The 25327-nt window shown below is 40.1% G+C and overlaps 1 protein-coding gene and 5 non-coding genes across 6 annotated transcripts; 1 reads left to right on the forward strand and 5 right to left on the reverse strand.

Annotated features, from left to right (window-relative positions):
- Nucleotides 1-1328: 1328 nt before the first annotated feature.
- On the forward strand, nt 1329-11345 carry LOC118565320 (alpha-N-acetylgalactosaminide alpha-2,6-sialyltransferase 3-like). Its single transcript, XM_036145540.1, has 3 exons — nt 1329-1693; nt 8023-8130; nt 9524-11345. The coding sequence occupies exons 1-3, from the start codon at nt 1335-1337 to the stop codon at nt 9708-9710; spliced, it is 654 nt and encodes a 217-aa protein (XP_036001433.1). The 5' UTR covers nt 1329-1334; the 3' UTR covers nt 9711-11345.
- Nucleotides 2438-2531, reverse strand: trnai-uau. The gene is made up of 2 exons: nt 2494-2531; nt 2438-2473 (listed from the first exon to the last, which is right to left on the reverse strand). It is a non-coding gene; the product is annotated as a tRNA-Ile (tRNA).
- trnai-uau lies at nt 3349-3442 on the reverse strand. Its single transcript has 2 exons — nt 3405-3442; nt 3349-3384 (listed from the first exon to the last, which is right to left on the reverse strand). It is a non-coding gene; the product is annotated as a tRNA-Ile (tRNA).
- trnai-uau lies at nt 4261-4354 on the reverse strand. The gene is made up of 2 exons: nt 4317-4354; nt 4261-4296 (listed from the first exon to the last, which is right to left on the reverse strand). It is a non-coding gene; the product is annotated as a tRNA-Ile (tRNA).
- Nucleotides 5172-5265, reverse strand: trnai-uau. The gene is made up of 2 exons: nt 5228-5265; nt 5172-5207 (listed from the first exon to the last, which is right to left on the reverse strand). It is a non-coding gene; the product is annotated as a tRNA-Ile (tRNA).
- trnai-uau lies at nt 6160-6253 on the reverse strand. The gene is made up of 2 exons: nt 6216-6253; nt 6160-6195 (listed from the first exon to the last, which is right to left on the reverse strand). It is a non-coding gene; the product is annotated as a tRNA-Ile (tRNA).
- Nucleotides 11346-25327: the final 13982 nt, after the last annotated feature.

The following is a 25327-nucleotide window of genomic DNA, read 5'->3' on the forward strand; positions in this document are numbered from 1 at the left end:
CTTGAGTTACAACTCAAGTAGGCAAAATAGTGGGATGCATATACACCGAGAAAAGAATAATGAATCTGTTCTTTGCTGCAAGATAACAGCACCAACGGAGGAGGATCCCGTATTTCATCAACACGGGCTAAACTTTTTTTGTTATAAAACGCCTAATCGATATATTTCGAAGACGTATTTATCACTTCTTCTTTGAAGTTATCCCAAATGAGAACCCTCTGTTATTGCGACATGTGTACAGATGGATGTAGGACTGGGGGAGCAGCTTTCAGACATACGCTGCTGTTTCTCGATGTTTCACCGAAGCAGATGTTGTCCCGGTGGCTCTGCTTGCTCAGCCTGAGCCTTTTGTTCCTTTTGTGGTTAGGACTCTTCGTCACACGCGGTCCTTTACCCGCTACAAAACGCTCAAGCCTCTGGGGCTACAGGAGGATTAGCCCGGACCGGACAGGTCAGGTGAGGGAGCTGAGGATCCAGGACACCAAGGCTCACATAAAACGTTTTTGTGATTTGCAGCGTCCCTCAAAACTAATCTGACAACTTTATACTCATGCTGTAGGCTAAATAATCCACATTTCCTTCACTTTCCATGTCTGCTGCTGAAATAAGTGCGAAACAATATATCTTGATGTTGTGTAGTAAGTTAATATACTTTTATTTAATTGAAGGCTACAGTCAGCCACTCTTAAAAGTTAGGACTACTTTAAACAAAAAATTACTTTATGTAATGCTGCAAGTAGGCCGTTGTAAACAGTGTATTTGGATTAGATTGCAAAAAAAAACAAAAAAAAAAACAAAGTCCTCTCCGCGCCTTCAGCTCATGTACGAGTATTAACCCAAGTTAGATTATGGAAAGCTTGAGAACAGTAGCTGTGTGCAGTTGAGATATTTTCCAGAAATCAAAGTAAATAACATTTATTCACATTGATGCTATACTTATGAGAAGAAATTTAAACAGGCGGTTCAAATAGATAAAATAAAACAATATTTTAGCTGTTGATGCTCTTTAGTTATGCTCTAAAACAGGGTCAAAAGTCTAGTCCACTGTTATTTTGTAGGTGGAAGGCTGGAAAATTTTTGAAGTATGGCTTTTGAACATTACAGGCTTTCTCCGGCATGATGCAAAAGATAATTGATTCAACTTCCTTCAAATTCAGTAGTTTACATACATATATATTATTGACTTTCTGTTTTCCATGAGTTAAAATACGATGTGATGCTGTAGCCTGACCAAAGAAGTGCACTGAGACGATAAGCAAGCACAGACATACCCCCTGCCCCAAAAGTGGTTGCTGAGTCATAATATGAGTTAAAGACAAAAGAACAACGGTCAGATGCTTGGTGCCGGCACGGCAGATGAAATCGACCAAACAGAATGCGTGATCCGTATGAACAACGCCCCCACCAGAGGTTTCGAGGAGGACGTCGGGAGCCGCACCGACGTCCGGGTCGTGTCTCACACCTCTGTTCCCCTGCTGGTTAAAAACGAGCGGTATTATTTCAAACAATCTGCAAACACGACGTACGTGATTTGGGGCCCCGAGAAGAATATGAAGCAAGACGGAAAAGGAGTTACTTTCAATGCGCTCCTGAAGCTGGCCACCAAGTATCTGAAAGCAAAAATTTATATGGTGACCCGAGACAAGATTCAGTACTGTGACAACGTGTTTCAGAATGAAACAGGACTAAACAGGTATGGTTTGGGTGTAGTAGTGTCTCAGCTCAGTAAGCAACAACCTTAATTGTATTAAAACTTGTGCAATAAAAGAGCTAAACATTGCAAATAACACATTATATTTACCACAGTTGCCAGTCAACTGTTTCTCTCTTGTAAAACGTAAACGAACAAAACTTAATTTTTTTAGTAGTGTGGAGATTCTATAGATAAAGTTAATAATGAAACAAAAAAAGCACTAGACGTTATGCTGCCTAATTTACTTATTTATAATTACTTGAAAATTTCCAAATTATTTCCTAAATAGTGCAGTCAAAAAACTACAGTTTATGTTCGCAGTTTAGTCCCAGCATGAAACTGTTTTATCTTGAGGAAATAAGTAAACTGGAACCTATTTTATAATGATTAAACTATGAAAAATCCAGATTTTTATTTTAAGTACTATACCTCTGTGATATCTGTATTTCGGACCCCTGAACTGTTCTTTTTTTTCAACTATAATTTTTTTCAAACTCCAGTGTTTGTACGACTGAACAATCCCTGTCAACAAAAAGCTGCAGTTGCTAACATTTTTTGCCAACAATGTATTGACTGATTTATTTTCATCAAAAGAAGAACATGTGTTTTGCCATCAGTAGCAAAATCTGCCTTTTTTTAATGTGTGCTATGATCTCTTTGGTGCATGATTTCCATCTAAAGAGATCCAATTACTGTATAATGTTTTTGTCCATGTAATTACAAATTCTTCTCTTGAAGAAATTTTGCTCCAGGTGAGGCTTGAACTCACAACCTCGGCATGACTCCGCAGGTTACTGTCTTATAAGTACCACGCGCTGACCGATTGCACCACTGGAGCCTGCCAGCCATGTTTATGATATCTGCATACGTGACGTGACCTACCATATCCCACTGTCCAGGTCAGGTTATCAAGGCTTTGAGACCCAACTAAATCTATTACAGATGTAGCCAGGCCAGAAGGCAAAGCCTCTCTATTATGACCTCACACGCAAGCTCCTACTGTCTTCCTCAATCCCCTTCCTCTTGGAAAAGCATACCAGTCAATGTTCTTTCCTGTATTTAGATCTTTGAATAACTCTTGGTCTGACCATGTTGGTCAGATCAATTTGTTATTGGAGACTTTACCAGGGGTCAAATCTTCAGAAAACCTATTGCTCCTAGAATTGTAGGGATGTCCTGTTACCCAGGATTAGCTCAAATTAGGGCTGTTTTTATTGCTTGAGAAGAAGCCAGCTGGGATTTCAGACACGTGATCTGAATGTCTCCCAGAGAGAGACTGCAAGGCAGACCCAAAACTAGATCTTCTGACCCAGGGTTTCTTTTGGATTCCCCATAATGAGAGGGATTTCTGAGTTTCCCTCCATGACATGGTACTCCCTCCACCTCATCTTGACTAGACACAAGACACTGGTTGGATGGATAATGAGAGTGATCTTTTTCACTTCATTCTGAAGTCTAGAACTATTCTGTTTTTCAAACTCCAGTGTTTGTACGAGTGAACAATCCCGGTCAACAAAAAGCTGCGGCTGCATCTGCCTTTTTTGAATACATGCTATGATCTCCTTGGTGCAAGATTTCCAGCTAAAGAAATCCAATTACTGAATAATGTTTCTGTCCATGTAATTACTAATTCTTCTCTTGTATTAAAGAAATCTTGCTCCAGGTGAGGCTTGAACTCACAGCCTCGGCATGACTCCGCAGGTTACTGTCTTATAAGTACCGCGCGCTGACCGATTGCGCCACTGGAGCCTGCCAGGCTTGTATATGATATCTGCATATGTGACGTGACCTACCATATCCCACTGTCCAGGTCAGGTTATCAAGGCTTTGAGGCCCAACTAAATCTATTACAGATGTAGCCAGGCCAGAAGGCAAAGGCTCTCTATTATGACCTCACACGCAAGCTCCTACTGGCTTCCTCAACCCTCTTCCTCTTGGAAAAGCATACCAGTCAATGTGTTTTCCTGTATTTAGATCTTTGAATAACTCTTGGTCTGACCATGTTGGTCAGATCAATTTGTTATTGGAGACTTTACCAGGGGTCAAATCTTCAGAAAACCTATTGTTCCTAGAATTGTAGGGATGTCCTATTTACCCAGGATTAGCTCAAATTAGGGCTGTTTTTATTGGTTGAGAAGAAGCCAGCTGGGATTTCAGACACGTGATCTGAATGTCTCCCAGAGAGAGACTGCAAGGCAGACCCAAAACTAGATCTTCTGACCCAGGGTTTCTTTTGGATTCCCCATAATGAGAGGGATTTCTGAGTTTCCCTCCATGACTGGTTACTCCCTCCACCTCATCTTGACTAGACACAAGACACTGGTTGGATGGATAATGAGAGTGATCTTTTTCACTTCATTCTGAAGTCTAGAACTATTCTTTTTTTCAAACTCCAGTGTTTGTACGACTGAACAATCCCTGTCAACAAAAAGCTGCGGTTGCTTCTGCCTTTTTTGACTAAATGCTATGATCTCCTTGGTGCAAGATTTCCAGCTAAAGAAATCCAATTACTGAATAATGTTTCTGTCCATGTAATTACTAATTCTTCTCTTGTATTAAAGAAATCTTGCTCCAGGTGAGGCTTGAACTCACAACCTCGGCATGACTCCGCAGGTTACTGTCTTATAAGTACCGCGCGCTGACCGATTGCGCCACTGGAGCCTGCCAGGCTTGTTTATGATATCTGCATACGTGACGTGACCTACCATATCCCACTGTCCAGGTCAGGTTATCAAGGCTTTGAGGCCCAACTAAATCTATTACAGATGTAGCCAGGCCAGAAGGCAAAGCCTCTCTATTATGACCTCACACGCAAGCTCCTACTGGCTTCCTCAACCCTCTTCCTCTTGGAAAAGCATACCAGTCAATGTGTTTTCCTGTATTTAGATCTTTGAATAACTCTTGGTCTGACCATGTTGGTCAGATCAATTTGTTATTGGAGACTTTACCAGGGGTCAAATCTTCAGAAAACCTATTGTTCCTAGAATTGTAGGGATGTCCTGTTACCCAGGATTAGCTCAAATTAGGGCTGTTTTTATTGCTTGAGAAGAAGCCAGCTGGGATTTCAGACACGTGATCTGAATGTCTCCCAGAGAGAGACTGCAAGGCAGACCCAAAACTAGATCTTCTGACCCAGGGTTTCTTTTGGATTCCCCATAATGAGAGGGATTTCTGAGTTTCCCTCCATGACAGGTTACTCCCTCCACCTCATCTTGACTAGACACAAGACACTGGTTGGATGGATAATGAGAGTGATCTTTTTCACTTCATTCTGAAGTCTAGAACTATTCTTTTTTTCAAACTCCAGTGTTTGTACGAGTGAACAATCCCTGTCAACAAAAAGCTGCGGCTGCATCTGCCTTTTTTGAATACATGCTATGATCTCCTTGGTGCAAGATTTCCAGCTAAAGAAATCCAATTACTGAATAATGTTTCTGTCCATGTAATTACTAATTCTTCTCTTGTATTAAAGAAATCTTGCTCCAGGTGAGGCTTGAACTCACAGCCTCGGCATGACTCCGCAGGTTACTGTCTTATAAGTACCACGCGCTGACCGATTGCGCCACTGGAGCCTGCCAGGCTTGTATATGATATCTGCATATGTGACGTGACCTACCATATCCCACTGTCCAGGTCAGGTTATCAAGGCTTTGAGGCCCAACTAAATCTATTACAGATGTAGCCAGGCCAGAAGGCAAAGCCTCTCTATTATGACCTCACACGCAAGCTCCTACTGGCTTCCTCAACCCTCTTCCTCTTGGAAAAGCATACCAGTCAATGTGTTTTCCTGTATTTAGATCTTTGAATAACTCTTGGTCTGACCATGTTGGTGAGATCAATTTGTTATTGGAGACTTTACCAGGGGTCAAATCTTCAGAAAACCTATTGTTCCTAGAATTGTAGGGATGTCCTGTTACCCAGGATTAGCTCAAATTAGGGCTGTTTTTATTGGTTGAGAAGAAGCCAGCTGGGATTTCAGACACGTGATCTGAATGTCTCCCAGAGAGAGACTGCAAGGCAGACCCAAAACTAGATCTTCTGACCCAGGGTTTCTTTTGGATTCCCCATAATGAGAGGGATTTCTGAGTTTCCCTCCATGACTGGTTACTCCCTCCACCTCATCTTGACTAGACATAAGACACTGGTTGGATGGATAATGAGAGTGATCTTTTTCACTTCATTCTGAAGTCTAGAATTATTCTTTTTTTCAAACTCCAGTGTTTGTACGACTGAACAATCCCTGTCAACAAAAAGCTGCAGTTGCTAATGTTTTAGCCAACAATGTATTGACTGATTTATTTTCATCAAAAGAAGAACATGTAGTGCCCCATCAGAAGCAAAATCTGCCTATTTTTAATGTGTGCTATGATCTCCTTGGTGCAAGATTTCCAGCTAAAGAGATCCAATTACTGAACAATGTTTCTGTCCATGTAATTACTAATTCTTCTCTTGTTTTAAAGAAATATTGCTCCAGGTGAGGCTTGAACTCACAACCTCGGCATGACTCGGCAGGTTACTGTCTTATAAGTACTGCGCGCTGACCGATTGCACCACTGGAGCCTGCCAGGCTTGTTTATGATATCTGCATACGTGACGTGACCTACCATATCCCACTGTCCAGGTCAGGTTATCAAGGCTTTGAGGCCCAACTAAATCTATTACAGATGTAGCCAGGCCAGAAGGCAAAGCCTCTCTATTATGACCTCACACGCAAGCTCCTACTGGCTTCCTCAATCCCCTTCCTCTTGGAAAAGCATACCAGTCAATGTGTTTTCCTGTATTTAGATCTTTGAATAACTCTTGGTCTGACCATGTTGGTCAGATCAATTTGTTATTGGAGACTTTACCAGGGGTTAAATCTTCAGAAAACCTATTGTTCCTAGAATTGTAGGGATGTCCTATTACCCAGGATTAGCTCAAATTAGGGCTGTTTTTATTGCTTGAGAAGAAGCCAGCTGGGATTTCAGACACGTGATCTGAATGTCTCCCAGAGAGAGACTGCAAGGCAGACCCAAAACTAGATCTTCTGACCCAGGGTTTCTTTTGGATTCCCCATAATGAGAGAGATTTCTGAGTTTCCCTCCATGACAGGTTACTCCCTCCACCTCATCTTGACTAGACACAAGACACTGGTTGGATGGATAATGAGAGTGATCTTTTTCACTTCATTCTGAAGTCTAGAACTATTCTGTTTTTCAAAGTCCAGTGTTTGTACGAGTGAACAATCCCTGTCAACAAAAAGCTGCATCTGCCTTTTTTGAATACATGCTATGATCTCCTTGGTGCAAGATTTCCAGCTAAAGAGATCCAATTACTGAACAATGTTTCTGTCCATGTAATTACTAATTCTTCTCTTGTTTTAAAGAAATATTGCTCCAGGTGAGGATTGAATTCACAACTCTCGGCATGACTCGGCAAGTTACTGTCTTATAAGTACCGTGCGCTGACCAATTGCGCCACTGGAGCCTGCCAGGCTTATTTATGATATCTGAATACGTGACGTGACCTACCATATCCCACTGTCCAGGTCAGGTTATCAAGGCTTTGAGGCCCAACTAAATCTATTACAGATGTAGCCAGGCCAGAAGGCAAAGCCTCTCTATTATGACCTCACACGCAAGCTCCTACTGGCTTCCTCAATCCTCTTCCTCTTGACAAGACATTGTAGTAAATTTTGCATGATATCTGCTTACATGACGTGACCTACCATTTTCCCCTACAAGCTTCATCAATCTTCCTACTCTTGACAGGGCATAGCAATAAATGTGGTTTTCGTTCATTGACATTTATAAATAACTCTTGTTGGGACAAATTCTGGGATACACATTGGAAATAGGAAACTTTATCAGGGCTCCATTATTGCGCCATCACAAGCGAAATCTCCCTTTTTTTAATATATGCTATGAATTAGGTGGTGCAAGATTTCCAGCTAAAGAAATCTAATTCTAGGAAACTTTTTAGGAGATTGTGCCACTGAAGCCTGTAAGCCTGAGGTGCTTTGCCGCATGTCTTCCTCCCTCTCTCAAACCCCATTTCCTTTCATCCTGCTTTAAGAAAAATTATCCACTCTAAAATCCCACAAAAAGAATATGTCTTAAAAAAACATCAAGGACTACAAGTGTAGTATTGATAGGAAATTCCATGAAAATCTAAGTTTTCTAATATTAAACATTTTTGTGTAAAAGGGAAATTCATGATAAACCCTCAAACATGTTCCTGTTCACCTATTCAAATAATGTATAAACTAATTTATTGTAACTGGTGGCTTTCTAAGGGGGTTGTTAAATTATGCATCTATCAGAATTAATTTTTATGTTTCTTTTCCTTAGGATGAAAACGGGTGCCTTTCTCAGCACTGGATTTTTCAGTATGATCCTCGCTATGGACATGTGTGACAGCATCAGTGTTTATGGAATGATTGATGATAACTACTGCAAGTGAGTTTATGATCTACAACAAAGCTCCATCATTTCAAGTGTAGCTCCCTCCAAAAAATGGTTTCCCTCTGTTAATGATTTGTAAAAAAAAAAAAAAAAAAAAAAAAAAAAGTTTTAAAAAATGTTTTTGTTATATGGAGACTAGGGTTTAATCACCTATTATTGGGTTACTTCTCATTTTAGCCCTGTACGGGGGCACTCATGTCATATTGCATATACTAAAATTCCCTTCTGAGCAATGGGAACCCACATCAAAAAGGTGTTTCATTTTGAGTTCTCTCTGTTTTCTAAGTAAACATGCTTGACAACATCACCGCCATATACTGTATAGTAATGTTTTACACCTAAGACAGTAAAAACATAGAAAATATAACAGAGTGAAAAATAAACACAATTTAAAGTATTGAAATGCATTTTCAGGTTTTATAATTTTCTGCCAAAATACAGTTAAAATATGCTATTTACAGTCATTTAAAATAGGAAACTAAAATTATTCTAATCTTTACTTGAGGTGTACTTGTAATAAGTTTGACTATGACTATACTTAAATATCTTTAAATTGACTAGAGTTGTTATTGCATTATTCCCTAAGGTAATACATCACACAGACATCAAAATAAATATATAAATAATATGCTTTTCTTTTACCCCTTTTGTTCTTGGCATGGTGAAAATAAAATCTAAAATATATATTGGGTTGTCAGACTGCACATTCCAGTGGTTGTGGTTAAGGAAAAGCATTTGTGTTGTATATTTTTGCCCATTATTAATAGCAAGACCAAAATGATGTTTTGGAGCAATTCAAACTAAGAAATGACGAAATTGTATTCAACCTTGGTGAACCTCTCTAAAACTGTACTTCAGAGATTTTTTCAGCTCTTTCACTAGTCTCCTCACGAATCATAGCGAAAAGTTAAACCTGTCCTCATCTAGCCTTGATTGTGTCTGTTACAGTTGTTTTGAACCATTTAACTATGCTCTGTCCATGAACACCTTCATCGGTAGAAAACTAGATGTTTTCTTGTTGCCATTTCCTGATATGTAAAGATCAACACACAAATGACCTTTTCTAGTTTGAAGAGTGAATAGGGAAAAAAATAGGCTTTTCTGTTGTTTCACCCCAGAAAAACCCAATCTTATTAATTACTCATGACAATCTCTTAACCATTCTGATCAAGGATGTTAAAAATTCTGTAGCTGCATTTATTTTACTGGAGCTGTTAGGGTTTTTTCCACGGAATATGTTAAAAAATAAAAACAATTATTTCCCTACCTTTCTTTCTATTGAATAAATGTGCTCAAATTTGAGGTTGGACTTGTACTTTTTTCAATTTTAAATGAGGTTACTACTGTAAACCCTGTCCTAATTCTTGTGCTTTTTGCATCCTGACAGCCGAGCACATCACAGAGTAGTTCCTTACCATTACTACGAGCAGAAGAAGATCAGTGAATGCAAGATGTACACGTTCCACCAGAACAAAAAGCTCGCAGGACACCGCTACATCACTGAGAAGGCTATCTATGCCAAATGGGCAACACGCCACAAGATACAGTTTAAACATCCTGCATGGAGGCTCTGAGGAATGGCATCTTATATACTAAATATCCTGTCAACAGGTGATGGTGTTACAAAAGCAGGTGGAAGTTACTGTACTCAAGCTTTATGTTCTTGTTTCAACCAAACAGTTTTTACTTTTTATTATTTTTATGTGATGAAGGGCATTTAACTGGCAGCGTTCAGTGTCTGTCATTGATTATTTAGGTTGTGTTTACCCATATTTAAATGGATTCCAGTAAAGCCCAACAAAGCACAAAACTGAAACAGTTTATGTCACAGTTGGCTACCAATCATTCATTCATTTCCATCTTGTGTCTAAATTTTAAGACCTATTCTGCCCATTTTTTTTTTACCTGTTTATTCTTTAGACAAATACAACATGTACTTTTAAAGACATGAACCTGCAATTGTAAATAACATTTCTGTACAATGTTAGATAGAATATATTAGGTATAAATATTCAAGACATCAATGTTACAAATATGCAATTTAAAAGGCTTGATTATGTTCGTTGGCTTACGTCGTGTTCATACCAATAAATCTGTTTCACATTCTGCCAAATACCAACCAGAAAAGTAACATACAAAACATACAAAATGAGGTATGTAGAGAAAAAATATTAATACAGCCTCAGGGGTCTTTCAGATTAAGTGTCTATGCTGGCAGGTCATGTGACACATAGACTGAACATAGGTGGACTTCCTTTCCATAAATATGTGACTTTTAAGGTAATTGTTTGCACCATAACTTTTTAAAGACTTCATAGCAAAAGGGGTTGATTTATTTTTTTCTCATTTCACTTTGCCATCTTAAACAGTTTCATAAAATAGAATTAAAGTTCATAGTAAGTAAAAGTTAAATTGCAGGTTGAAATTGTTTTGAAATGAAAAACAGGCTGAAATCTTACTTTATTGATGTGCAAATCTAGTAGAGACATATCCTAAAAGACTTGCCTGGCTCAATCCTTGGACTCCGAGTTGAGCAAAAATCCTAAACACACTTTCAGATTTCTATATGTAAAAAAAGGAATTTGAAACCCCACATATGCTTTTTAATTCCATTTTTATCTATTCACCGCATTGAGTTGGTCTGTCACTTAAAATACTAATAAAATACACTGTCATTAGAAGTTGTAAGGTAACAAAATGGGCCTCAAAAGTTTTACAGAATACGACTAGTGAAAATGAAAGCTTCCATAAACTAGCGTTTATGTAAAATATTTTCTGTCTATTGCTTGCCTTTTTTAATGTCTCTGTGGTTAATTTTTTTCTTACTAAAAAACAACAACATAAAAGAATAGATGCTCAAACAGATTATTTTGTAAAGTTGGATGCATTGAAAGGAATTTTCTTTTTTTGTTTGAGGTATTTTGCTCTGATTGTATCTATTTATCTAAATGCCTGGTTGCAGCCTGTAAATGCAATAGACATGCCTGTTACTGAAGCCTTTGATGATGCTGGATGACATGTTGAATGTGTGCAACAGAGTGGGCAAGGTTGCAATGTTTCTGATCGTTTTATGAGTAAGCGAACTGTAATGAATGGTAGGTGTAATTTCCCACACTTGTTGGTCTTTGAATGCACCATACGGGTTCCGATAAACTGGTTCGGCTGGGGATTTTGAAAAATAAACAACCCCTTCTTGTTCATCGAGCTGATTCCTGGTGGTCATTAATTTTTATGTCAACGTGACATCACATGAACAAATCCACAGGTTGTGTGCTTGCAATGAGAAGCTTATTATTATTATTATTATTATTATTATTATTATTATTATTACTGTGGAGACGACACGCAAATCTTCCTTTTATATTTAAAAAAAGACATGCATTTTTACATTCACCACGGTGCTTCTATAAACACCTTATATGTACATTGTGCTACAGTTTTAATTTCTGAAAGTAACAAATTATCACATTTCTCTAAAGGAACGTCTCTAGCGGTTGTTGTGAAAATGAAAATCGTGGCCCACATCATCCCCCCAAAGACAGAGATGATGACCACAACAGGGAGTATTGATCTGAGCACACAGGAGTGGCAGGTAATCTGTAAAGTGTTCCTCTCAGAACAACCAGTACCAGTAAATCCTGAATCAACTAGCTGGTCCTCCAACTCTATCACCCAAGGATAACAATGTCTATAAAGCAGCAGCTGGAATACATCTTGCATTTTTTTTTGTCCAATTACTTTTGAAAGGTTTTTGCAGAAGACTGAAAAGCATGAAACTCATCCATCTGATTTAGTCCAGACTACAATCCAAGTTACAAGAAAAGAAGACTGTTAGTTTTTCTTCAAATGTTTCTTTTTAGAGGTTTAATAAGCAAAACCTTTGATACTGAAATCTCAGTTTAACACAGATTGCTTGTGATCAAATCCAAAGGCCGTTACAGTGTTTGCAGTCTATGCAGTTCACTTCAAGATATACCTGTGCTGTGAATTATTTTAATGGTAGTGTCTTATTTATCATGTAATATTAACAGTTGCTATTTCTTTCATACACGATGCAAAGTAAAAACTTCAATGTACACTTTGAGTTTAATGTTGATAAAAGATCAAGTTAAAAAGAATACATAAGAAATCCCGTTTAAAGATTTTCACAAACAATTTAGGGGACAGAGCCAACCTGTGGAAGAAGTTGCTCTGCTCCTGTGAAACCAAAACTGAATTTTCTGTTTTCACAGAGCCAATGGAACCGCAGATTGCAGACTGCAGACCCCTGATCTAGCAGATGAAAACTGTGATCTTATCTCATAGGGCTGAAGCTAAAAGTGCAACACCTTAATTATTGAATCATTGTTAAAATAAAACTGTAAAGGTAAAACATGAAGTTCAGATACAGTTTCTGTGCCATCCTATATAATCATACGAAATTGATTTAATATGTTGTCAGTAACTAGGGGTTGAAAGACGGCTTAAACTTTCCGCCAAAAATGCTACGTAAATGGCAAGCTTTGACCAGTCAGAATGATAATTCAAAATATCGGACATTAACTAACAGTCACTAGCTCATAACTATCCTGACATTCCGTTGGTCAATAATCAGCATTACTTCCACGAAAGCAGCGGCAGCCGCCATGGCATGTTAAAGGCTTTTACCCGATGGGCTCTTCCAGCCCATGGGGTAAACAGCAGGAGGTAGCAAGGCATTGCATTAGGAAAATTGTTAGCTCTGTGCAGCATGTGGTAAGACAATGACAAGCTGTAAGAGGCCACAGTGACAAAAGTGTTCTGTACCAGCTCTTGAAACTTAGGGCAGAAGAGAATGATCCCATTTTGCTGAAGTGGTTAACAGCGTAAAACAAGGTACACAAGCCCCAAATTGTCGAATGAAATTCTAAACATCATGGCCAGTATTATAAGTCGAAGCATCGCAGAAGAAATTGAGACTCTTCCCGTTTTGGAGTTTTCATTTACTATTGATGGTACTCAGAAGGTTACTGGTGCTGAACAAGAGTGTCTGTCTCTCTTGTTCTGTGGAAGATTTTACAGCTGCTCTGACATCTTGGTAGCATCCTGGCATCCTCTGGCACTCTCGTGGCATCTTCATGGCACCCAACAGCCACTGACTTCCAAAGTGTGCCAGCGTGTTTTCACGTGATGTTATCACCACATTTGTTTTTATCATCACAAGTCAAACCACTCACACACTCACAAAACAGTCACCTTATAACTGTTTTTATTACATTGTTTACACTTTTTTATCAAATGATGTCAATTTAGCACATCATTAATTGAAAGTAAATATAGAAAGGGCATTAAATAACTCCATTGACAAACCGTTTGTCCATAAACAGCAATAGAAGTGCGGCAGCGGCAGGTGGCCTGCCGGCTTAGTGACACCTTGTGGCGGCTGCATGCCACTGCAGGTGTCACAAGGTGCCAGAGGACCTGCTGCCACACTAGTTGCGCCAGCTGGACTGGCTTTTATCGGAAATAATATCAATAAAACATGATTATTTGGAAGCAGTTGTAGACTAACAAGGCGTCTATAACAAATGTTTTGCCCATAAACAGCTACGGGAGAGCAGCAACTGCCGTGGCAGTTGGCGTTGCCAGTTAAAGTGCCACCGTTAGCTTCCGTTGCCACCGGGTGGTTTCACAGAATAACGGCTCCTGTGGAGACAGCAACGGCTCGAGATGTGGAGACAGCAGCTTAAGCGCTGGCTAGGAGGAGCAGAGGGCGAGACCTTAGAAACAACTAAAAATGATGAAGATCTCAACATCCTGCAGGCTGATTTCAACCCCAAAGTTCTGCTGCACAGATTAGGTTTGTCTGCTTTCATGTCAGTTACACTTTTAGAGACATTTTTGGTGACTAGTGGATTAGCTTAAAGCGCAGATGTGCCCTGTAGAGAAATAAAATGGTAAATCGAGTTTAAACAGAAGTGATCATCCTCATATTTGTATGAGGCAAACGTTCTCAGTATAGAAATAATCACGGCACCACCTGAAGTAAACTAATACTCGGGGTAATTCTTGATCATTTATATGCATTTCTCTGTAATGAACGCCCCGTTCCCCCCATCAGATCAGCCTACACCAGAGGTCACTAATTAAAAATCAGCGGGGTCCGAATAAAGAAAATCAACAACAAGTAAAGGTTGTTTTTAATTATAATCTGTTACCTTAAACAGCATTTAACACTGAACACTGAAGCAGGTCAGGTGTTTATGCATCCATGTTATACACTGACTTTTTAAATAAAAACAATAACAAAAATAGAATGTTTTTCCATTTTAAATTCTAAAGTGCTTTTTGAAATAGAGAACAACAATCTTTCACAGTTTGGTATAAAGACAATTTCCTGACTTTCACATCTTTTATAAAACACCTGAACTGACTGTTTTTTTCTTTCTTTCTTTTTTTATGGCTTAATGAGAGAAGTGGGCTTTAGGCTGCCCTGCAAGGATTTTAAACCTAGGTTTGAATGGCAACAAAGTCATTCTCAAGCACATATCGACATGCTCATTCGTGAGCCTGGATGGATATTTATTTTTGTTATGTTCATAGTGGAGAATGCTGCAACACAGCAGTAGGTTGAGCCAAACATACTCAAAATGACCTGAAGGTCTTTGAATATCTCCAGTTTGCGTTGAAATGCCTGGACAGATGTCATCAGATCACAGACTGAATTGTCCTTGCCTTGTAGCTTTAAATTCAGTCGATTTAAGTGGGATGTCATGTCAACCAAGAACGCTACATAATCTAACTTCTCTGTATCAGTCAGAAATGAAAGAAATTGTGTTGCCTTTTGGCTCTTCAGCTGTCCCAAGGAAATTTTAATTTCTTTTCAAATGGACCAAAAGCGCTCCAAAACTCTGCCCTTACTCAGTCACCTAACATTGTTGTGCAGCAAGAGGTCATCTGCATTTGCTTCAACTTCTTTGAGGAACTCTCTGAGTAGGAAATGTTGCAGGGAAGAAGATGCCCAGAGAAAGTTAATGATTCTCATCGTTGTGTTCATCACATCAGCATTCTGATCCGAGAGAATGGAACACAGGACCGATTGGTTTATTATACAATGGTAGGAGATTAGGTCAGGGTGGTCCTGTTTCATTCTTGCCACTGCTCCCTTTTCTCGCCCTAACATGGCTGGGGCTCCATCAGTAGTGACTGAAACAACTTTTCTCACATCTATTCCCCTTTCTGTTAGCATCTTCTTTGATGCTTGGTAGATATCCTCCCCTCTTGTTTTGCTCTCCAGAGGTGCTACACCTAACAGGTCTTCAAACATTTGATTTTCCTCTTTGTTAGAGAATCTCACAAAAACTACAAGCTGGGCATTGTCAGTTATATCAGTGGACTCATCTATGGCCAAACCTATGCACTCTTCCTTTTGAATCGCCTCATCAAGCTGTGTCAGTACGTCACGTGTCACAATTTCTGTTTTGCTTATGGTTGATGTCGCTGACAACGGGATTTCCTGTATTTTTTGGCAAAGCTCTTCTTTTTGCTTTCCATCGAGCAGTGTCACAGCAACTGCATTCGCACATTCTTTGACGACCATTGCATCGCTGAATGACTTTTCATGCTGTCCCAATATCCACGCAATTCTCAGAGAGCACTCATTAGCACGTTGCTGAGGAGTGAATGTCTGGACCATAATTCTGCAGGACCGATCATACTGTGCCATTAAATCGTCTATTTTCTCCGTACGTATGGCTGAAGCAAGTGGATATGTTTGGGAAAATGAGCTGTGCTTCATTTCTTAGTGCCGCTTAATGTTGCTGCTTTTGATGAGAGCGACTGTCTCGGAACAAATGAGACAGACAGGTTTTGTGCTCCCACCTGGCAAGATGAACAGGTACACGTCAGTCCATTCTTCCTTAAAAGACCTGTTTTCTGTGTCTACTTTCCTAATCTTTGAGCACGCCATTTCACTTTTCTCTCACCAGTTCGCCGCACTTCTTCCCTGTGTTGGTCACAAAGTTCCCATTAAGGTGGCTGCATGTTAAGAGCATGTAGCCTAATGAGTGCAAAGAGGTGTTTGCCTTAGATCCTGTTAAGTCATGAAAACGCATATTAAATGTTTTAAACAGAATAATCACATTACATTTCCACAACAGAATGACACTAAAGATACCAGTGATCATCTTTAGGTCTAAACTGTTCCTGAGGTTCAGTTTTCTCTACACCGCTGATCAAATCTTTTTCTCCAAATTGAATCTTTCCCATCTTTGTTACATTGTGAAAAACTAGTTGTTCATAGTGCATGTAATGTGTTTCAGCGTTGGCATCAGATGTTAAAGAAGAGGCTCCTGAAGAACAGAGTCCTGAGGTGGAGCAGCAGGAGTCAGAGCCCCTCCAAATAAAGGAGGAACAGGAGGAACAGGCCTGTCAGGAAGGAGAGCAGTTCTTTATGAAGGAGGAGACTGATGCTAGCTTTCCATTAACTGCAGCTCCTATCAACAGTAAGGACTTGTTTAGTTTGTTTGTGTGTCCTGTGTTGCAGCTAAAGGCCAAAACTCACTGGATTTTTTGGCAACTATTGAGATGCAACATAAGTTAAGCTTACTTTATGAAACAATGTACATTTTTATGCTATGCCTGAATTCACAAACATCTGCTTTTACCAAAAGGATAGTAATCAGAGTTTCACTCATTGTACAAGGTGAATAAGTGATTTAAGCTGTGTTATAATCTGGTAATTATCTTAATGCAACAGCAGTAGGTTGAGCCAAACATACTCAAAATGACCTGAAGGTCTTTGAGTATCTCCAGTTTGCGTTGAAATGCCTGGACAGATGTCATCAGATCACAGACTGAATTGTCCTTGCCTTGTAGCTTTAAATTCAGTCGATTTAAGTGGGATGTCATGTCAACCAAGAATGCTACATAATCTAACTTCTCTGTATCAGTCAGAAATGAAAGAAATTGTGTTGCCTTTTGGCTCTTCAGCTGTCCCAAGGAAATTTTAATTTCTTTTCAAATGGACCAAAAGCGCTCCAAAACTCTGCCCTTACTCAGCCGCCTAACATTGTTGTGCAGCAAGAGGTCATCTGCATTTGCTTCAACTTCTTTGAGGAACTCTCTGAGTAGGAAATGTTGCAGGGAAGAAGATGCCCAGAGAAAGTTAATGATTCTCATCGTTGTGTTCATCACATCAGCATTCTGATCCGAGAGAATGGAACACAGGACCGATTGGTTTATTATACAATGGTAGGAGATTAGGTCAGGGTGGTCCTCTTTCATTCTTGCCACTGCTCCCTTTTCTCGCCCTAACATGGCTGGGGCTCCATCTATAGTGACTGAAACAACTTTTCTCACATCTATTCCCCTTTCTGTTAGCATCTTCTTTGATGCTTGGTAGATATCCTCCCCTCTTGTTTTGCTCTCCAGAGGTGCTACACCTAACAGGTCTTCAAACATTTGATTTTCCTCTTTGTTAAATAATCTCACAAAAACTACAAGCTGGGCATTGTCAGTTATATCAGTGGACTCATCTGTGGCCAAACCTATGCACTCTTCCTTTTGAATCGCCTCATCAAGCTGTGTCAGTACGTCACGTGTCACAATTTCTGTTTTGCTTATGGTTGATGTCGCTGACAACGGGATTTCCTGTATTTTTTGGCAAAGCTCTTCTTTTTGCTTTCCATCGAGCAGTGTCACAGCAACTGCATTCGTGCATTCTGTGACAACCATTGCATCGCTGAATGACTTTTCATGCTGTCCCAATATCCACGCAATTCTCAGAGAGCACTCATTAGCACGTTGCTGAGGAGTGAATGTCTGAACCATAATTCTGCAGGACCGATCATACTGTGCCTTTAAATCGTCTATTTTCTCCGTACGTATGGCTGAAGCAAGTGGATATGTTTGGGAAAATGAGCTGTGCTTCATTTCTTAGTGCCGCTTAATGTTGCTGCTTTTGATGAGAGCGACTGTCTCGGAATAAATGAGACAGACAGGTTTTGTGCTCCCACCTGGTAAGATGAACAGGTACACGTCAGTCCATTCTTCCTTAAAAGACCTGTTTTCTGTGTCTACTTTCCTAATCTTTGAGCACGCCATTTCACTTTTCTCTCACCAGTTCGCCGCACTTCTTCCCTGTGTTGGTCACAAAGTTCCCATTAAGGTGGCTGCATCTTAAGAGCATGTAGCCTAATGAGTGCATAGAGGTGTTTGCCTTAGATTCTGTTAAGTCATGAAAACGCATATTAAATGTTTTAAACAGAATAATCACATTACATTTCCACAACAGAATGACACTAAAGATACCAGTGATCATCTTTAGGTTTAAACTGTTCCTGAGATTCAGTTTTCTGTACACCGCTGATCAAATCTTTTTCTCCAAATTGAATCTTTCCCATCTTCGTTACATTGTGAAAAACTAGTTGTTCATAGTGCATGTAATGTGTTTCAGCGTTGGCATCAGATGTTAAAGAAGAGGCTCCTGAAGAACAGAGTCCTGAGGTGGAGCAGCAGGAGTCAGAGCCCCTCCAAATAAAGGAGGAACAGGAGGAACAGGCCTGTCAGGAAGGAGAGCAGTTCTTTATGAAGGAGGAGACTGATGCTAGCTTTCCATTAACTGCAGCTCCTATCAACAGTAAGGACTTGTTTAGTTTGTTTGTGTGTCCTGTGTTGCAGCTAAAGGCCAAAACTCACTGGATTTTTTGGCAACTATTGAGATGCAACATAAGTTAAGCTTACTTTATGAAACAATGTAATTTTTTATGCTATGCCTGAATTCACAAACATCTGATTTTACCAAAAGGATAGTAATCAGAGTTTCACTCATTGTACAAGGTGAATAAGTGATTTAAGCTGTGTTATAATCTGGTAATTATCTTAATGCAACCTTTTTCAGAAAAAAACAGACGATTAAAAACTATATTTACATTATATTTATATCCTGCTTTGTTATCCAGGGTGGAATCACCGGCAGCTTTGCATTATACTTTGCTCTCTCTCTCTCTGCGCAGAGAGAGACTAGCATCTTCCTTGGCTCTGAGTGCTAAACTTTAAGCATGTGCCCACCTAACACAAGCATGGTTCCCTCACCATGTTACAAGCCTGGCCGGCCACCAGGCTTTACTCGACCCCCCGCCAGGCTTAGCGTTTTTTGTTTATTTTAAATTCGATGTTTGAGATCAACATAGGATGGTCAGTAAAGTTCCCGTCTGGGAGAAAACCTCCCGGTCCACATAAGCTAGCCGCTAGCTGTTATTAGCTTGACCCACACTACGGTACCTAGATAATGGGCTGTGCCTCTCCTTTGAGTTGTATCACGCAACGCTTCTTGCACTTCCAATTCCCCGTTCCGCACGCACCCACCAGACGACTTCTGTCAGGATAACCCTATTGTCTGTGGGAAACTCTGGAAAGATTTAACTCCTCCTACATTGAGGAAACAAGAAGCGATGGGTGAGTAGACAGCGATGCACTGAGCCCAAACCTTTTTTTTTTATCCAGTCTCGTGAATAAAATTGATTGTGCAATTAAATGATTTATTGCTTATTGCGACAGGCCTGGTGCTATGCTCCTTTAATGAATGTTTCTTTTTTGTTTAACACTAACACTAGTGTAACATTTGTTACCATTGTGTCATTTTTATCATGTAAATGGAAGACGAAAAAGCAATATTGGCTTTAAGAATCGGCCCCAAGAAATCTGCGCCACGTATCGGGTATCAGTTTGCCTGATGACAAAATAATCGGCATCGGTCTTAAAAAACCTGTATCTGTTGTCCTCTACACCTTAGTTCACCACGAGCATCTGGTCGAGGAGGCGGAGTCACAGCGGTCTTCAAGGACAGTTTTATCTGCAAACCTTTATTTTTAAATAAGTATTCTAGTTTTGAAGTGTTTACAATTCAACTTGCTTGATAAATGCTGTGTGCTGTTGTCTACTCCCGACCAAAATATAACAAATTCACTGCTCAAAAAAATAAAGGGAACACTAAAATAACACATCCTAGATCTGAATGAATGAAAAATGATTATTAAATTTGTTTAATACTGATACACTGATAACAAAATAGTGGCCTCCATGTGCCTGTATGACCTCCCTACAACTCCTGGGCACGCTTCTGATGATGTGGACAGTCTGTGGTCCAACGAGGTATTGGTGGATGGAGCGCCACATGATGTCCCAGTGTGCTCAATCGTATTCAGGCCTGAGGAACGGGTAAGCCGGTCCATAGCATCAATGCCTTCATCTTGCAGGAACTGCTGACACACTCCAGCCACATTGTCTTGCATTAGGAGGAACCCAGGGCCAACCGCACCAGCATATGGTCTCACAATTGGTCTGAGGATCTCATTTCCCCCAAAGAAATGCCACCCAACACCATTACTGACCCACTACCAAACCTGTCATGCTGGAGGACGTTGCAGGCAGCAGAACGTTCTTCACGGCGTCTCCACACTCAGTCACGTCTGTCACATGTGCTCAGTGTGAACCTGCTTTCATCTGTGAAGAGCACAGGACTCCAGTGGTGAATTTGCCTGGAGGTCGTTTTGCAGGGCTCTGACAGAGCTCCTCCTGTTCCTACTTGCACAAAGGCGGAGGTAGCGGTCCTGCTGTAGGGTTGTTGCCCTCCTACAGCCTCCTCCACTTCTCCTGATGTACTGGCCTGTCTCCTGGTAGCGCCTCCATGCTCTGGACGCTACACAGACAGACACAGCAAACCGTCTAGCCACAGCTGGCATTAATGCACCATCTTGGATGAGCTTCACTACCTAAGCCACTTGTGTAGGTTGCAGACTCTGTTTCATGTTATTACTAGAGTAAAAGCACCACCAATATTCAAAAGTTACCAAAACATCAGCCACAACATAGGAACTGAGAAGTGGTCTGTGGTCACCCCCTGCAGAACCACACAACAACAGCAGGTGAAATTGATGCTCAAACAGTGTTGCTTCTTAAGTGGACAGTTTGTTTTCACAGAAGTGTGATTGACTTGGAGTTACATTGTGTTGTTAAAGTCTTGCCTTTATTTTTTTTAGCAGTATATTTCATCTAGGAGTTTTGATGGTTCTTAAGTATGATCAACTCCTGATCAGCAGGGATTTTAATTTTCTTTGACAACCATTGCATCGCTGAATGACTTTTCATGCTGTCCCAATATCCACGCAATTCTCAGAGAGCACTCATTAGCACGTTGCTGAGGAGTGACTGTCTGAACCATAATTCTGCAGGACCGATCATACTGTGCCATTAAATCGTCTATTTTCTCCGTACGTATGGCTGAAGCAAGCAGATATGTTTAGGAAAATGAGCTGTGCTTCATTTCTTAGTGCCGCTTAATGTTGCTGCTTTTGATGAGAGCGACTGTCTCGGAACAAATGAGACAGACAGGTTTTGTGCTCCCACCTGGCAAGATGAACAGGTACACGTCAGTCCATTCTCCTTAAAAGACCTGTTTTCTGTGTCTACTTTCCTAATCTTTGAGCACGCCATTTCACTTTTCTCTCACCAGTTCGCCGCGCTTCTTCCACCAGTCCATCCTTTCTCTGCTCTCTCTTTCTTTTCGTCTTTTCCTTCTTTCCCGCCGCTCGGCTTGCCGCAGGTTTGCCTGCTGTGTCTAAAACTAGATAACAGCAGCATCCCTGACTGACACAGCTCATTGGCTAATTTGCATCACATGCAGCCGGGCACTCCGGAGGGCTTTACTATATTAACAGGAGAAGCGGCGCAAGGGAAGTTAGACACTGTCGTCGGACAACATGCAGTAATTTATAAATGTTTTAAATCAGGTTGGGTCGAGATTAGCCAGCAGGTGGGTCTGGATCCGGACCCTGGATCGCTAATCCGTGACCTCTGGCCCACAACGACGTCTTCAAGGCTAGTAGCTAGACGCTCAGTGCTCCTGACTTGGTGGGAGTTTTTAGTGCAGCCATCTTCAGCAACTGGGTCAATTTACAAAATACAGATACGTTTCCCAAGGCAGGTAAAATCGTGACTCTGAACACTCTCTCCCCGGGCGAGAGTGTGAGTTTACCTGCGTGCGAACGCAGGTGACTCTGAGCTGAAAGTAATGGAGGGATGACTTGCTTAGGAGAAACGTTATAGGCCCCTGCACACCATGTCGTACTGTGCACCGCGACCCCGCAGACATTTTAAACTTCATAGTTGAACGCCCTTATTGGCTATTTCTTGAGACAAATTCCTACATTTCCGACTGCAGCAACCACCGCACACCTGTCAGTCCGTGGTGAGGAGAGGCTGCAGGAGCTTGCAAGTCGCTTCACGTACGTCCTCGTGAAACTAAGCTCTGCACCTACATGTCCGCCGTCCTTCTAGGGAGGGCTGGCGATTTTGTTGGTGGTGCGCCCCCCCCTTGTTGAATGGTAGAGGAAACACTGCTACTCTACTCACGTCCGTTCAGTTCACATTTAAGTGTATCAGAAAAAAACGAAGATTGCATGGTTGCATAAACAGTTTTAACAGAACTGGACGCTAGCTTTTCGTTACCAGCATGTCTTAGGAAAAATAATCATCGGCAATTATTCCACAATAACCCACTCTACTTGCATCCATATTCCATTAATCAATCTAATATCATTCCACAGAAATCCTGGGCTGTCACAAGATCCCAGCTGTAAATCCCTGTGTTGGTCACAACGTTCCCATTAGGGTGGCTGCATGTTAAGAGCATGTAGCCTAATGAGTGCATAGAGGTGTTTGCCTTAGATCCTGTTAAGTCATGAAAACGCATATTAAATGTTTTAAACAGAATAATCACATTACATTTCCACAACAGAATGACACTAAAGATACCAGTGATCATCTTTAGGTTTAAACTGTTCCTGAGGTTCAGTTTTCTGTACACCGCTGATCAATTCTTTTTCTCCAAATTGAATCTTTCCCATCTTTGTTACATTGTGAAAAACTAGTTGTTCATAGTGCATGTAATGTGTTTCAGCGTTGGCATCAGATGTTAAAGAAGAGGCTCCTGAAGAACAGAGTCCTGAGGTGGAGCAGCAGGAGTCAGAGCCCCTCCAAATAAAGGAGGAACAGGAGGAACAGGCCTGTCAGGAAGGAGAGCAGTTCTTTATGAAGGAGGAGACTGATGCTAGCTTTCCATTAACTGCAGCTCCTATCAACAGTAAGGACTTGTTTAGTTTGTTTGTGTGTCCTGTGTTGCAGCTAAAGGCCAAAACTCACTGGATTTATTGGCAACTATTGAGATGCAACATAAGTTAAGATTACTTTATGAAACAATGTACATTTTTATGCTATGCCTGAATCCACAAACATCTGATTTTACCAAAAGGATAGTAATCAGAGTCTCACTCATTGTACAAGGTGAATAAGTGATTTAAACAGTGTGATAATCTAGTTATTATCTTAAGGCAACCTTTTTCAGAAAAAAACAGACGATTAAAAACTATATTTACATTATATTTATATCCTGCTTTGTTATCCAGGGTGGAATCACCGGCAGCTTTGCATTATACTTTGCTCTCTCTCTCTCTGCGCAGAGAGAGACTAGCATCTTCCTTGGCTCTTAGTGCTAAACTTTAAGCATGTGCCCACCTAACACAAGCATGGTTCCCTCACCATGTTACAAGCCTGGCCGGCCACCAGGCTTTACTCGACCCCCCGCCAGGATTAGCGTTTTTGTTTATTTTAAATTCGATGTTTGAGATCAACATAAGACGGTCAGTAAAGTTCCCGTCTGGGAGAAAACCATAGATATAATATAAGAGTAGACGCGTCATTGGGCGGGTTCTGCCTATGCTGCGATACGTCAGAGCGTCCGCCATCATAAATGTGGCAAATCTGCGGTTACTCAGTCACTTAAACAGTACCAAAGGGACTTTAATCTCTGAATATGCTTTGTATTCGTAGTGTTTTGTTTGTAATATTACAAGTTTATTTTCGTATCCCTTTAGCTTCATTCTCCTGAATTTATTCTCCTAAAGAATAAAAATATTTAAAATAATCTAACCTGGCCCTATTACTCCAGGAGTGAAATAATTCTGCAAACTGTGATTATTCTGGAAATGTTTCCCCTTAATTCTCATAATATGATGTTTTTATCATAACATTATCACTTTTGTGTTTGTTTGTTTATTTGTACTTGTTTGACCTAGGACTTTTTTTCCCCTCATATTATTAATTTTACCTCTTTAATACTCACCCAAAAAGTCTGCTCCTAAAGGTTCACATGTGACACGGTTTTTCTAAAATAATGAAGACCACAATGTTTAGATTTAACAAATTGATCCTTATATTCATAACACATACACACACACTATATATATATATATATATATATATATATATATATATATATATATATATATATATATATATATATATAGATATATATATATATATATATATAGATATATAGATATATATATAGTGTGTATATATTGTGTGTATATACAGTGTGCGATTAGCAAAAAAACCAGAGGGGGGGGGGATAATTTCAAAAGTTGTATTAATGAATCAAAGTTTTATTAATAATGGTTAGCTAGCAGGTGCTCTTTCAGGTAGCTAGCTAGATCCAGTAGGTTAGACTTTTGTTTTTAAACTTGCTCCATCTACTGTCGGGACTCAGGAGTGGGTATTAATTTACTTTAACCGCTTTGAGCAGAAAATGTAATAATACTCTTTAAATACAAACAACAAAAGTAATTTACAAATGTGAAGGACACAAGACATGTATTAATATAAATTTTGAAAAATCCATCATTCAGGGGTTAAAGCAAAAACAATCAATTTGACTGAAAACATTTTCTAGTCAGCCCATATATTCCCGGGCCGTGGACGTCATGCCACCTTAATAACCTCATTTGCTTATTGTAACAAGTCCACTTTAACCAAATCTGACAGTTCCATTGACAATTCCTGTATCTCTCCCACCTTCCAGCTTCAGAGCCTTTGCACCATCAAGGACAGCCCTCTGCATAATCTCCTTCACTTTCCACATCCATAACATCACCTGGTTAACTTTCATATTTGCAGCATCAAGCAAGTTCTTTCTTCACACTTTTGCCAAACTGGTCCACAGTCCACTCACCTTTCCACTTTACAATTTCAAAACCCTCCATAAACTGCAGCTAATTCAAAAGACAGCAGCTTGCATCATTACATCATCTTCTTCACACCTGTACCTTAACTCTACTGTCACATTCAATATAAATCAATCCTATATACTCTGTGTCCCCACCTCTCACTCATTGAC

The sequence above is a fragment of the Fundulus heteroclitus genome, chromosome 13 (genome assembly GCF_011125445.2).
Source record: "Fundulus heteroclitus isolate FHET01 chromosome 13, MU-UCD_Fhet_4.1, whole genome shotgun sequence".
Taxonomy (NCBI): domain Eukaryota; kingdom Metazoa; phylum Chordata; class Actinopteri; order Cyprinodontiformes; family Fundulidae; genus Fundulus; species Fundulus heteroclitus.